This window comes from Pogonomyrmex barbatus, unplaced genomic scaffold, assembly GCF_055798465.1.
Source record: "Pogonomyrmex barbatus isolate J1 unplaced genomic scaffold, ASM5579846v1 scaffold2, whole genome shotgun sequence".
Classification (NCBI taxonomy): domain Eukaryota; kingdom Metazoa; phylum Arthropoda; class Insecta; order Hymenoptera; family Formicidae; genus Pogonomyrmex; species Pogonomyrmex barbatus.
The window spans coordinates 21,802,889-21,816,972 of NW_028297116.1; the positions used below are offsets into that span (position 1 = coordinate 21,802,889).

Consider the following 14,084-nt stretch of genomic DNA (forward strand, 5'->3'; position numbering starts at 1 on the left):
CACTATCGTGCAACTCACAGAGCTGAAGGTTCTTCGTGTGCGTGATGTCTTTGTGCGAGGCCAGGAACAGAACGACGTCACCCTTCTCGTTTTTTATCGGAACAATGTCGAGTAGGCAATCGAATGGACTTCCTGCACACAAGTCGAAAGGAGGTCCGTTTACCGAAAGCCAGACAGACCGAGGTAATATGGTCGGCTATCAATTTTAGAGTGGCCGGAGTCCTCCGCAGGGATGTGGACGATAAAATTTGCTCGCTACCGTAATCGTAAGTTTTGCTCTGATAATGAGCGTTGATATTTGTGCCAGCTGCAAACCGTAGCTGCGCGTGCAAAAAGAATGGACGTAACGCGCGGATTATGTCGGTTTTTAAAACGAGGATATTTTTCGAGGGATTGCGAAACGCAGTGTGTGTGTGTGTGTGTGTGTGTGTGTGTGTGTGTGTGTGTGTGTGTGTGTGTGTGTGTGTGTGTGTGTGTGTGTGTGTGTGTGTGTGTTGCAAAAAGCGGGAAAAAAAAACGAGGGAGGTAAATACGTTGGTCACAGCATCCGACGGCCGCGCCCGCTTTTATGAAAATACAGTGATTACACAATGAAAAATAAGATGACGTTTTATTAGGTACTTCCCGAGACGCGACGGAATCGCTATATCGCGAATGCGCGTCGGCGTGGCCTACAAAAGAAGTATCGCGTCGTATACAGAAGAGAATTTCCGTTTCGCCGGCACATCCCTTGCAATTCTTTATTTACGAGATTGTCTTTTTCGCATTCAAGACTGATCTTTTTTCCTCCTCTTCCTTTTTTTTTCTCTCATTACATCAGTTTTCCTTCGCGTTTACGCGGATAATGCACGCAGTTTCCTTCGCGAATCATTATGGAAGATAATTTGACTTTCCCGAAAAAATAATAATAATGCAAATAAGGACTTCCCGATGCGTGACGTCGATTATGCAAATTCGCGAACCGACAATTAACTTATATTTGCGCGCGGCAAATAAAAAACTCAATTAAACCATGTCACCGGAAAAATAAATTCTGGGTCGAGATAATAACACGAAATATATTATGGAAAGCCTCTCGATTAACTTTACCGTAGATTGATTTGGCGCGAAGAAAAAAACGAAGAGCGCCCCCAGTCAACGGCGCGGCCACAAGATTACTTCATTTAGTTTTGAACAGAAAGTTTTCTTAGAAAACGTCGTGTCCCTTAATGTCGCGCAACTTTGAAAAATGTAAATCGATAACGACTCTCACTATTGCATGCATTTTCTTTTTCATTCACTCTTCTAAATGCAGATATATCATTAAAGATTTCGCGTTCTTTTTTAAGACATTTTTTTTTTCTTTTTTAAGACATAATTACAAATCTGCATTACGTAACGTTTCTCTCCTATTAATGATGCTTATTTTCAATCCAAATCCTAAGCAATGGAAAATTACATTAAATATACAAGACTAAAAGATGTTCAATTCTAAATAAAAAATATTAGGCAATAAGGTCCAAGCCGCAAACGTAATTTCCCTGAAATACTGGAATTGAAGATACGCATCATAAAATATGTATAATCTTCATGATGAAAGTAGAGAGGTAATCTTTTTAGGATCTTTTAGGATTTCTTCTCTGGCACAATACTCAGTGCGATCCCTCGCAGTTCGCAAAAACATCCGCCGATATCTCGGGAAACTCACCGTTCTTCTTGTAAAAGACGACCTCCCGTTTCAATTCCGTCTTGCTCTCGAGGCTCTTGTCAATCATGGCCTTATCTTCCTCCTTCGTTTCCGGCCCATAAAGGAACTTGCAAGCGCAACCTTTCTGCATGATCTGCGCTCGCGCGAATCCTGTCAGATCGCAAAATCCATCGGAGCAATAGACGATCGGATAGATCGTCGGAACCTGCGCATTTCCCAGTACAAAGTTGCTGTCTGCAAACAGAAATAGAAATAGAAGAAGTATTGAGAATCGAATCCCCTATTGATGATGATAAAAGTGCGCGTCAATGTTGTAAAAATTATTTGACAACATTATATAGATCGTCGCGTAACAGAAGAGTCATTCTTCCGTAACACGTAAAGAAAATGTTAAAGTGATTTAACTTTAGTGTCTGTTAAATAAAATCCACAAAGTTTTCTCTCTCTCTCTCTCTCTCTCTCTCTCTCTCTCTCTCTCTCTCTCCAACGTCAAAGTGTCGGGGAAAAAAATGTGACATGAAGTGGCAGTTTCTTTTTCATCCGATTTTACACACATTTTCCGTAACCGATGTCCTCTTTTATAATTCTGTTTTAGAATGCGTTCGCCTGCGCTCGCTCGGAATTTCACGCGATGCAAACCGAAAAATCTGACATTTTCAACGAGCGCGTCCTTCCCAAAGGAGGACGTGGCTCTCCCCTACGGGAGATATTTTTAGCCCGATAATCTCTTCACGGTTCAACCGCCCTTATTATTCATGTTAATTTCTATTTTCCGCGTAGCATGAAGGGTAGCTATAATCGTCAAACGATGCTGCGCCGTTTCCGGATGCACGTTTCCCTTACGATCGGATTAGAGGCTCGTACGCTCGACAAAAGAGCGCGTGCAGGATGTGCATGTCCTGATTGAAAGCGTTGACAAAACGCTCTTAATGTTGCAACCGAAAGAGAAAGACGCCCGCGTATGCATCGTTGACGTTTCGTTTGGAGAAAAATTGCGTCGTTTGTTTTTCGCATCACCGACGCGCAAATCACGCTGGACATCTGTAGGCGCAACGATTTTCCCGCGAAATGACCTCGTTTCACCAACGAAATTTATGCTCGAGAAAACGCGCATGTTTGCAAAACAATACCGCATTTACCGCTCGTCGTACTAATTTAAATGCATCTCTCGAGTCGTGAGTTTTCTGCTTCTGAAAGTTCGCGTCGGAGCATAATGCCTGAATCCCGAGCATGCATATCATGCGGCAGAAATCCTCCGGTGTAATAAATTACCGTGTAACATTTCACTTAAGACGATTACGTCGAAGGGAGGAGGCACGACTCGGTGTGCTGTCGCGACAAGACGAGACAAACTGGGAAGAGTCCCGAGGCCAAGTGCGATATTAAAAAATAACCTCGCTTTTACCCTTACTTGGCTTCACGTCAGATGACGTCAGAATCATTAACGAAGCTGCCAGTCAATGAACCGGATAATCAGCGATGCAACGACGTTTGCATCACGCGTCCTTTTTTTCACGACGTGCCCATCAGCGTTTCGATTATCGGCGACCAAGTTAACTAAGTCTTATGTAATAATTCTCGAGCGTTCTTAACTGACGTTACGTGGGCTCGAGGGAAAATACATGATAAGATACAAAGTAAGCTGGTAATGTCGAGCTGCAAGCTGGCGGTCGTGGCGCTGGTAAATCGATCGCGCAAACTTCTAAACGATTATTATTAGCGCAAGTGGCAAACGAGTCGTTGTGGGAAAAGATCCATTTGTAGTTTCGCCCGATTGCTCCGGAGGCGGTAACGCCAAATAATTACTGAAATCCCACGGGGCTTCTGAACTCCGAGCAAATTGCGTAAGTTATAGTCGGAACGACTCATCAAACGAAACAACTAATTACTTCTCGTATCAAAGTGTTGATCGAATCCGATTTCCTCATTCAAGTTTTTTTCATTCGCACATTTCCGACACTGCCTGGCACCGCTCGACGGTCAACGGTCTCTCCCTTGATCCAACTCTTAAAGCGACCCTACGAGTTTGCCAGCGACGTGTTTCCCCTACCTTGGCAACAATTCCTTCCCCTATAATCGAAATCTTTCTCCCTTAACGAAGGGATTTCTTGGGGATACGTGAGCCAGTCTCCTATATTTCTCGAAACGGGAATTCAGTTATTTAAAGCTCCGATAATCAAAGTTTAAATAATCCGAAGCTCCACAGGATGTCCGCGGATTTCGCAAACGTTTTACAAACATAATGAGGGCTTTGAGAAATCATAAAATGATTCGTTATCCCAGGCCGGATACGCGATTATTGTTTTCGCACTCATTAATCCGGTGTGTATACGCAGTGTTTCGGATTTCATGGACTGACAGATATATATATATATATATCGGTCGTGTACATTAATTGTTATTTTCCAATCCCATCCCGGAATAATCGTTTGTTTATTATCTCGGTGGACAGTAACGAGGAGAGGAGAGAGAGCGTTTTTGTAAAAGTTTTTGCGAGGCGTGTACAATTTATTGTGCGAATTGTAACTGCAGCAACGGGAAAAAGCGTGAGGTATCAATCGACTCTAATAGGATGAAAATAGAATTGATTATTTTTATCGTTCATGCCAGACAGCGATTTGATCCTTCTGCGTGTTCTCACGTAACAAGCAAATTTAATTAAAACAATGGCTTTAAGTTAATTATGATAAACTATCATGAATGTGTACGAGGGTAGCGTACGATACGTTCGTAGAATGCAATTCGTTTCCATTATCTACTGCAATCATGTTCCCTGTTGTCTTTGGCTTATAGAATATACATGGATTAAAATATACGTGATGTTTAACTAAAAATAATAATAATAATAATAATAATAATAATTACCTTACGCAATGGCAGTTTCACTCACGTGTCAATGTTTAATCGCGACATTATCACGGCCATCATGGATCATGGGGATAACACGGTAAGGTACGAGTGCTCGACGACCTTGCAGCTTTTGTCACGTTTCGCGGATTTAATTACGCACGATTTCGAATAGCTGTAATTTAATAGAATAATTTTACAGCCGGTCTCAATTCCCTTTCCCTTGGATTTCCATAAAGGAATTTCGTTCCCATCGAAATCTCCGACCGTGAATTTTGAACATTTGCGCCCTCGTAGGGAGATCAAAGAACATCCGTCAAACGATTAACGTATTTATTCGAGATCTACATTCGACGGTGCCGCTCGATGACGATGATGATGGCACAATTATATACCATCAAATTGAAACGTAAAGCGTTCAAACGTTGGAACTTGGCTGAGGTAATCTAACTTGGGTCCAATATTCATCCTTGAGTTTACAAAAAGATACATAATTCTTGAACAATAAATTTAACTCTTGGTTAAAACACATAAATGAATAATAAATTGAATAATAAATTTAACTCTTGGTTAATAAATTTAACTCTTGAAACTTAAACTTGAATAATAAATTTAACTCTTGGTTAAAACACATTATCAGCGCGCGCGCGCGCGCGCGTGTGTGTGTGTGTGTGTGTGTGTGTGTGGCCTCTTCGATATTACGCGAACAGTTATTGACCTGCCAAAGGAGAGGAGCTATCTATTATTTTCCGAGTTGCATGTCCAGATGCAGCGAAATGTACAAGATGTGGATCATAAGCGCGATGTGAAGCTACAGCTGCAGCGTTGTTCGCCAAGTTCGCGTTGTTAAACTGTCGGGAACAGAACAATGTTATCCTCGCCGAGGTAGAATTATTAAGAAACTCTCTTATTGTTAGTTGTAATATAATTCAACTAACAAATCCGATTATACAAGACGGCCACGGCGCATCTTCCATTGCATCTTCTATGAATTATGTTTCGTACAGATCGCGATATGGATATAGTGTAAAAGAGAATATTATAAAGCGCTGAAATATCTGTTTTAATTAAGCATTTAAATAATTACTCGCGCTTGTTTATTGATGTGAATATTTTTAATTTCGTTCATACAAGTTAGGTTTCATTGTTGAATTCTTAACATATTAAATAACGTTGTTTTACAACTAACCGGAATATATATTTTGCCAGTTTGAAAAGATAAGGTTTCGAATATACGAGATCTTGCGGCTACAAATTTTCCGCTTATCAAGGTAATTTCGTGGCAGAAAGATTTATTATTATTCAAGCAAGTTTATTACAAATGATTCCGGTAACTTAGCACTTCTGCTAGGGAAACGATGAATGATTGGCATTAATCGTGAAATTTCGAATACGAAGGGTTGGAAGGACTAATAAAGCTCCAGTACGTATACATGTGTGTGTGTGTGTGTGTGTGTGTGTGTGTGTGTGTGTGTGTGTGTGTGTGTGTGTGTATTTCTTTTTTATTTGCAGTTTAAAACAGTTTTATTTCCATTTTTACTGTACCATCGCGAGTTTTTAAAATACAAAAGTCCGAGATTTTGTTATCATATTGGATTCGTATTTGCATATAACAAATCTTAACTACACTCTATGATAAATACCCACATATCACGACTAAAGCGAACCGAAGAAAAATGTAAAAATAGAAAAAAAATATAAAAAGAAGTATATAAGAGAAAAAAAAATAGAAAAAAAATATTTATAAAAAAGATTTGATACATTTTTTTATAAATAAATGAATATATTGCAATATATATAATTTCTTTCCCTCTTATTTTCTCAATAGTAAACATTAAGTTAATATTCGACCAAGAAAGATAAAATCAATATACGAGTATAACATATTCGCCGAAAATCCGATGTTCATTCTCCTCAAAAACAGAAAATAGCTTTTATCCAATCTCAACAGTTTCGTAAGGTACCCTCATGTTAGTTTCTCCCTCATGGGGGAGAGGATAATCTTTACATTACAATATCTTTCCGGCGCAGATATCAAGAGATTAACTTTGGGAATCGCGCAAGATCTAAAACTTATGGAATCCCGTGCAATCAACTTTGTTCGTTGATGTTCCGATATATTCTGTGGCCTTTTTCTTTTGAAATGGGATTCGTTTGCCACATCGCTGATATCGCCACTTTAATTCAGCTTTTTTCCCAGCGACGAATAAGCACGAATAAAACAAACATTTATAACAAACAACGTATGTTTTAAATATAAATATAAATTGTGAAAGAAATATAGTTTTTGGGCATGATTTAGTTACAAATTATTCTACCTTTTTAATTATATGTGCTCTCTCTCTCTCTCTCTCTCTCTCTCTCTCTCTCTCTCTCTCTCCAACTTATTTGTCATATAGTAAAAATAATATTATCAAATTTTTTCACAAAAGTAAATAATATTTTTTTAATTCTGTTAATTAAATTCGCTTCCCTTTGTTGTTATATTTTAAATTATTTTTACGATTATTTTGTCGTTATCGTTGTATAGTTTATCATTGTATCGACAGCGAAATACGGATAAGAGCGTGCATCGGTTATCTATCTACGTCAGTGCCATTATTATTTACGATAAGATACATGTTATCCATATTTAGGAATCATTATTGCTCTCGCTTGGATCGATACGCGGATTATTCGTATGCGCTTTCTATTCATTGAAGGGGTAGATTAAGACAAAGGGGAATAGAGATCGTCTTCGTCTTATACATCGCGATGTATAATAGACGTGTACAATGGATTAAACTTGTCGTAAACTTTGCGCTGGAGAATTAATTATATCGCAACTTCCTAAGAGTAGCATTTCACAGGTTCTGCGTATGTACACATATATCTTTCTGCAGTTTACACGCAATTTTCCAAGTTTTGATTGACGCACGATACGCGCGGCAAAAGCCGTTTTTTCATTGAAATATGAATTCGAGCTCAATTTTCATACAATGTTGGCACTAGTAGGTTTTTTAACAAATTTTAACATGCATATATACATATGAAGATTACTTGCAAAAATATATATTTTGCCGGGACAATCCGGCGGAATATTGTTCCGACGTTTGTTATTTGTCGTGAATTTAGATTGCAACATCATTGCGTAATATTCGGTATTTGGACAATTTTTCATTGACCCTTTTACAAATTTTGATCCAAATTCAAAACGTACGTTTCGCGTTACAAGACGTAGATTATCGTAGCAATTAACACGCTACAATGACATTTTGTACACGTGTAAACACAAAGCGTCGAAAATTAACGTTGCGACAGTAGAACTGTCATTGCGCGTGAGAAATGGAACTTTTTGATGTAGAAGGTAAGCGTGCAGCTTGAAACTCGCTGTCGAAATGCGTCGGTGTCGTGTAACGTGTGTACGTAACGCGCGTTCAAACATTGTGACAGCTATAGTGATTCGGAATGGTTACGACTCGTCTAACTGGAAGCTGGAAACTGTCAGAAATATTGGTCACGCTCGATGCACCTATGCCGTTCGAATTTCCATAATTTCCGTGATCTTCAAGTTCGAACATTATGGGATGCTCCAGTTATCGCTACTAACTTTGCATTACATTTACATGTACAAAAACGAAGCGCGATTAGATAAACTATACTTATTTTGCACACAATTTCTTTTATTCTAGATCCAGACAATTTTCCGTTAATTAGAAAAACAACTGAGTGAGATTAATTTGTAATAAACGTAGGCTTTCACGATAAATATTCTATCAATTTTTTTATGTCAAAGACTGAGCCTGTGTGTGTGTGTGTGTGTGTGTGTGTGTGTGTGTGTGTGTGTGTGTGTGTGTGTGTACATCTATGTGGATATTCGTGTGCGTGCGCGCTGAGAAAATAATAGAATTTATCAGTAGAAAGTTGGAGAGAAGAGATTCAGCTAAAAAAAAAAATCCTCTTCTCGTGATGCTTTCGCACACACTGGTTGAATGTTAAAAATCAATAGAATAGAAATTTTTATTTTATTGCTGCTTGAACAACATATCGAAGCTGTGAATGGAACAAATAAAATTGTCACGTGTATCGAATATATTTTTCAAAAAATATATACGTATATAAATTGTTTACTTCTTGACAATGAAACAGTGTACAACTGCAATTTAATAGTTGCATAATAGTTTATAATTATACAACGTTTTACTTTTATACATAATTACAAATATATGAACCATAAAAAAAACTAAATTACTTTAAACAAGCAAATGTTAAATGATTTTAAATTTCTTTATAGTGACAATAGCGGCAATAATAATAATAGTAATAATAATATGTATGAAGGATGTTTAATAAAATATACGTGTATAACATAAACACATATTTATAGATCATCTGAATACGTAAACAACGTGTATTCAGTTGAAATAAACGCAGTGTAAATCGCAATAATATCGATATATTATTATTTTCCTTTGTTTTCAGTACAGACAATTTTTCCCATGCAAACGTTAATATGTATATTATGCTCGGATTGCGTTTAATAATTTTCATTTGTCATGAATAAATTAATTTTAGTCAGACTTCACAAGTTGCATCGACGGCACCGAGTGCGACGTGTGGATTTCAATGGTACCCAAGGATGTTCCTCCTTGTGCGAATTTATCGGATCGAAATGCACAACTTTGAAAACATCGAATCGATTCGCGTGGCGCCGATGTTGAATTAATATTACATGCTTCACCGGCGGACGTGGCGAAACGTAGGGTCGACGGACGCGAAGTTTTATCAGGTGTTCTCGTGCGGCGAGGGGTTGTTTAGCTGCACGCACAGTACGCCGTGCAGCCATGATACGTCGATACAACAATCGAATGGGAAACACACAATGCGAGACGTTTTCAACTTCAGAAGGGGTTTCGCAAGAGGGAAGTCGCAAAGGAATAAGAAATGAACGCGCCGCGACGGCCGGAGATCGGAATAAATGAAGAGAAATGAGAAATTGCGGGACAAAGGGACACGAGAATACGTAAAAAAAGAGTAGAGGAGTAGATTAGCAAAATAGGAATTGTTAATCAAGGGGCGCGCATGCGCGCGATTATATCGTACAAAGAATGGAATATATTAATATGCGACCCCTCGCACACAAGGTACCTGAATTTCTCGATATCATTGCCGAGGGAAAAAAATGCCGATATTTATCAAGGATACAACTTTAATTGTAATCTGTTTAAGATGACGACGCTGACGATCCGCTTCTTATAATTAGTTTCCCCTTAGCCCGAAGGAACCGAAGTTTACGTTGGTGCGACTTGGCAGACAAGAGTTAGGACGTTAACTAACTTGTAGCTTCACAGGATAGAAACGGGACGGAGATAAGGAGAAGATTCGTGATTGCGGACAAGTGGTTGAAACGGGACTTGGATAGCTAACCGCGTGCAGGAATGCTAATATTATATCAGTATGCGGATCGGAATAATTTCGACGAAATTACACCCCCGTGATTTTCCTAAATCAAGCAACGTCGCTGCAGCCACGATATCGCGGATGTAATTCAAGAAAAGAGTCACGTTTTGCAGTATAAATTTTTTTTCTTTCTTTAAATACTGAGTTCTAAATATAGAATCCTGACTGTTTAATTAATGAAAAAAGACATTTTGACGCTTTTGCCCTACTTGAAGATTTATGCGTCCAACGCGGAATTATAATCATGATGCTACCACCAGCTGGCTCATCGACACCGACATCCTACGCGCTTCGTTAATGTCTCCGCAGTTAATGCCGATGTACGCATCGAGGCATTAGGGGAAAGCCGTGTGATATCGGGACATTAGCATTATAGGCCCGGTTGGTGTAAACGATAAACCTCGACGAAATACAAAACTGAATCGATTTAACCGAAAGCGCGCCCCGCTTATAGCACGAACGAAAGAAAAATGTCAACGTATCAACAATTTATGTTTCTTGTATTAATCATTTCTTTTTTTTTTTTTTTTTTTTTTTATTACGTTTACGTGCCTACGCGTCATGATGCGAATACGCAACTCGGCAAATGCGAAAGTCAACGTAAAAACATTCTGGAATCGCACCGTCTCTTTTTTCGCGTCTCAAAGAAAAGGGACTTGGGTGAAGCGCAACCCTCGCGTGTAGGGATGAAAGTTAATCGAAAGAAGCGACGACTTTGGCGTCCCCGCGATGCTTTCGTATATCGCTTTTTACCTCTTAAAAAAAAAAAAAGAAAGTTCCGCAAAAACAAGTTTTCCTGCGAGGTAGGAAGATTACAATCTGAATCATTCGACATTTACAAGTAACGCATTAATTTATAAATTTAATAGAAGCGGGAAAAATTTGATGTCTGACAGCTTTTCGCCGTGAATAAATCTTTCCGCAACTTGAGTCGCTTATAAGCGACGACGATATCTGCTACGTCGAAGATATAAGTGATTACAAAGATACAAGTTATCAGACACAACACACACAAAAGACTTACGGGTTCCATCGAAGCGAGTTGCGATAGTGTCCAAGAAAGTATTCTGTGGAGCGAGAAGGCCCTTCCTGACCGGCATTGGGGCCGCTCCACCGCGCTGTTAAGCGCACGAACCTGTGTGCAAATGTGCAAAATGTTAATAACAATTAAATTATTTGCATACACATCGCGCATCGCACACATCCCGCATAGAAATCCAATTTAATACTGGCCAATATAATATTGGAAATTACTTATTTCGAGGGGAATTAAAAGCACCAGTGCTATTGAAAATATAATAATTAATCACTACCTTCCGTACAGTATTAAATTTCTACAAGGAATATATACGTGCGTATTTTATAAAATAAATCAATACGCGAAATGTATTTCGCAGAAATCTTGGCGTCTTTAGAGAGAGAGAGACTCTTACGTTACACCAGCGAACGTTGAATTTCTCCGTTTTGCGCGTCACAAAATATTTTATGGAAATATACGATTCATTGGAGAATACCGTAAGTCAACATCATTTGAATCTCCCTATTACCGGACAAAAGTGCCATTGTAACGCGTATTGTTCCAAGCCGATGCAATAAATATTTTCTAAGATTAATTCAATCGCTTCCCTTCCATTTTCCCGTTTAATCGAGAAATCATTGACCGCCCGTGAACAACTGGGTTATACTATTGCGTCTCGGAATAATCTTGCGTATCTCGGAAATATGTATGCAAATTATATGTATGCAAGTTGTACTTGTTATCATTATCTGTGCCCCGGAGCGTTCCTGTATTTAGTTAATTAATTACAAACAATTCAATCGCGATAGAAAGACTATCCGGACGTCTATTCATTAAGTATGTTTGACTGTAATTAATGGGCGAATCGTAAAATTGCTCGCGATAAATGTGTATTACACGCAGAATATTTTTATCGCGAGAATAATGCGAATAAATATCGGCGTTATATTGTTAAATAATTCAATAGAACATTTTATTTTAGTATGCACGATTTTAGTAGTCCACGATTACGTTTATACAATTCTTGCAATTTAATGCGTTTATGCAATTCTTGCAGTTTGATGCAGTTTACGGAATTCGATACGAAACGTTGCAATTTGTCCGCTTCAAACATGATCGTTTATGAATATCGAAATGGAGCCCGTATATTATTTATCGATGACAAAAATTCTACTATTCTATAATCTCGGTGCTTTCCATATACATACCTAACATAAATTATTCTACTCTCGTGCGCCGCATGTACACGACGTTCTTTAATGCTCTCAACGAGACTCATATAGCTTAATAATTTTTCGCTTTCAACATGGAAACCTGATACAGATCTTCTTCCTTTAGCATTAATAATGAAAAAAATTGTCTGTGTTCTTTAAAAAGAAAAAATTCTATTCTTTTTGAATTTATTATGCGTGTTTAATCCTTCCTGAATATTAACGGAAAATACGAGATGATATTTACAATATTACAAATATCCGCTACCAAGGGAAATTAAATGCATAATATACATTTGTAGAAATCGAAATAATCAAATTGGCAAAGCTAATGTAACATTAAAATATCTTTCAAATCACATGTAGTATCTCGGAAACATTAAACGAGAATTTTGGTCGAGAGTAATTCTCTATGGTTTATCGGCTGTGTATTAGAACGATCGTATTAATTATTTATACGCCGAGTCAGTTAATATAGATTGAGAAGCATCCAAATTTGTATACCATTTTGCATACAATAAACCGCTTTATCTAGAATTAATTATTTGTTTTATTACATTAAACAAGTATTCATAAAGCTATGAATTTTCTATAGAGAAAAAGAGGGAGAGAAAGAGAGAAAAATACGGGAGATATTTTATTTAATTAAAATGCTTTTACTTTAACAATTTTAAAATAATAATAGTGCTCTTGAATACGGTAAAATGCCCGAAAATGTTGTGTTATTTTATAATAATAATCGAAAAAGGAATGTATAATCCATTTAAATTGCTTATAATGAAGTAAATGCTGTTCTATTTTACGCTGAAAAATAGAAGAATGAGTGTTATTTACTTCACGTTAGGGAAATTATTCCCCTTTACCAACAGGTTGTTTCACTGACTCGCGGAAAATTGAAAATCTTTTGAAAAATGCATGAATTTTCTCTTCATTAATGGAACCCCCCGTATCACATTCAACATGATATATATATAATTATAATACAGATAATTGTAATACAATGATAATATATTAACCGTAAGAATATTAATTCTACGCTTATTAATTAATTTAAATAGAGCACTCTGTGTCCCTTTACATCTCCCTCGCGTTTACAAAAAATCCTCTCGCAACCTGTCGATAGCACGCGATTTTTCATCCCTTCCCCGTTCTTTGACGGCGTGCATAATTACGAGAACTTGGACAGCTTCCGTTCCCGATGGGTACCGACCTTGTCGAGAAAGCGATCGTCCGCTCACTGCTCGAGCATCTTCGAGCGACCACCACCGTTCGTGTGATCCACACCGATCTCCCTTCGATCAACCCCTTCGGCTCGCGAGGAGCAAGGTATGAGATCGCGCTCGTCCGTCAGTTCGATGCACTCGACGGAGATGCGGCACTCGATGGATCGACGACGACGCGATGACCAGCCAGGTCGTGATGCACACCGGCCGCGCGAGTCGTTCGCTGGCGATCGCGTAACTGACCGAGAGCCGAGGGGAGAGATTCCGTCTATCCTGATGGCCCGGGCTCCTGGCTGACTTGCGCCCCTCGTACCGAAGCGCAACATGTGGTAAACCGTGGGAAGGTAACAGACACACGCGTCCTAGGCGTAGGTGAAGGCACGAGCCTTCAGTGTACCTTCGATAAGTGCGCGCACCCCCCCACGACGACCCGTCTAACCCCACAGCTCGCCCCCCGCTTCACCACCGCCGCTGCCACCGCCGCCGCCGCCGCCGCCGCCGCCGCCGCCGCCGCTGACTACCGACGGGGGTTGTGCGCGCGCGCGCACGCACACACCATCCGTTTGCGCGCGCGCACGTGCACCTCAAAATCTGACACGGTCATTTCTTCGAGCCGGGGTTCATCTTTTCGGCTTGGGCGGTGTTTTTTTTTTTTTTTT

General features: G+C 39.0%; 2 protein-coding genes across 6 annotated transcripts in view; one reads left to right on the top strand and one right to left on the bottom strand.

Moving 5' to 3' along the window:
• Elk (Eag-like K[+] channel) overlaps window positions 1-14,084 on the bottom strand; it is a 32,651-nt gene that overhangs the window by 13,689 nt on the left and 4,878 nt on the right. Inside the window, exons 1-4 of one of the 5 annotated variants that reach the window (XM_089077130.1) lie at window positions 13,413-13,865; window positions 10,998-11,108; window positions 1,688-1,921; window positions 19-132 (exon numbers count right to left, since the gene is read on the bottom strand). In XM_089077130.1, the coding sequence (XP_088933256.1) occupies window positions 19-132; window positions 1,688-1,921; window positions 10,998-11,073 (424 nt within the window). In that variant the 5' untranslated portion in view covers window positions 11,074-11,108; window positions 13,413-13,865. Of the gene's footprint in view, window positions 133-1,687; window positions 1,922-10,997; window positions 11,109-13,412; window positions 13,866-14,084 lie in introns of those variants that run through there. The other 4 variants (XM_089077128.1, XM_089077132.1, XM_089077131.1 and 1 more) reach the window with 4 other exon arrangements.
• Window positions 50-14,084, top strand: part of LOC105430217 (uronyl 2-sulfotransferase) — a 27,407-nt gene continuing 13,372 nt past the window's right edge. The window contains exon 1 of the mRNA XM_089077135.1: window positions 50-183. Coding sequence (XP_088933261.1) covers window positions 124-183 — 60 coding nt within the window. The 5' untranslated portion in view covers window positions 50-123. The remainder of the gene's footprint in view (window positions 184-14,084) is intronic.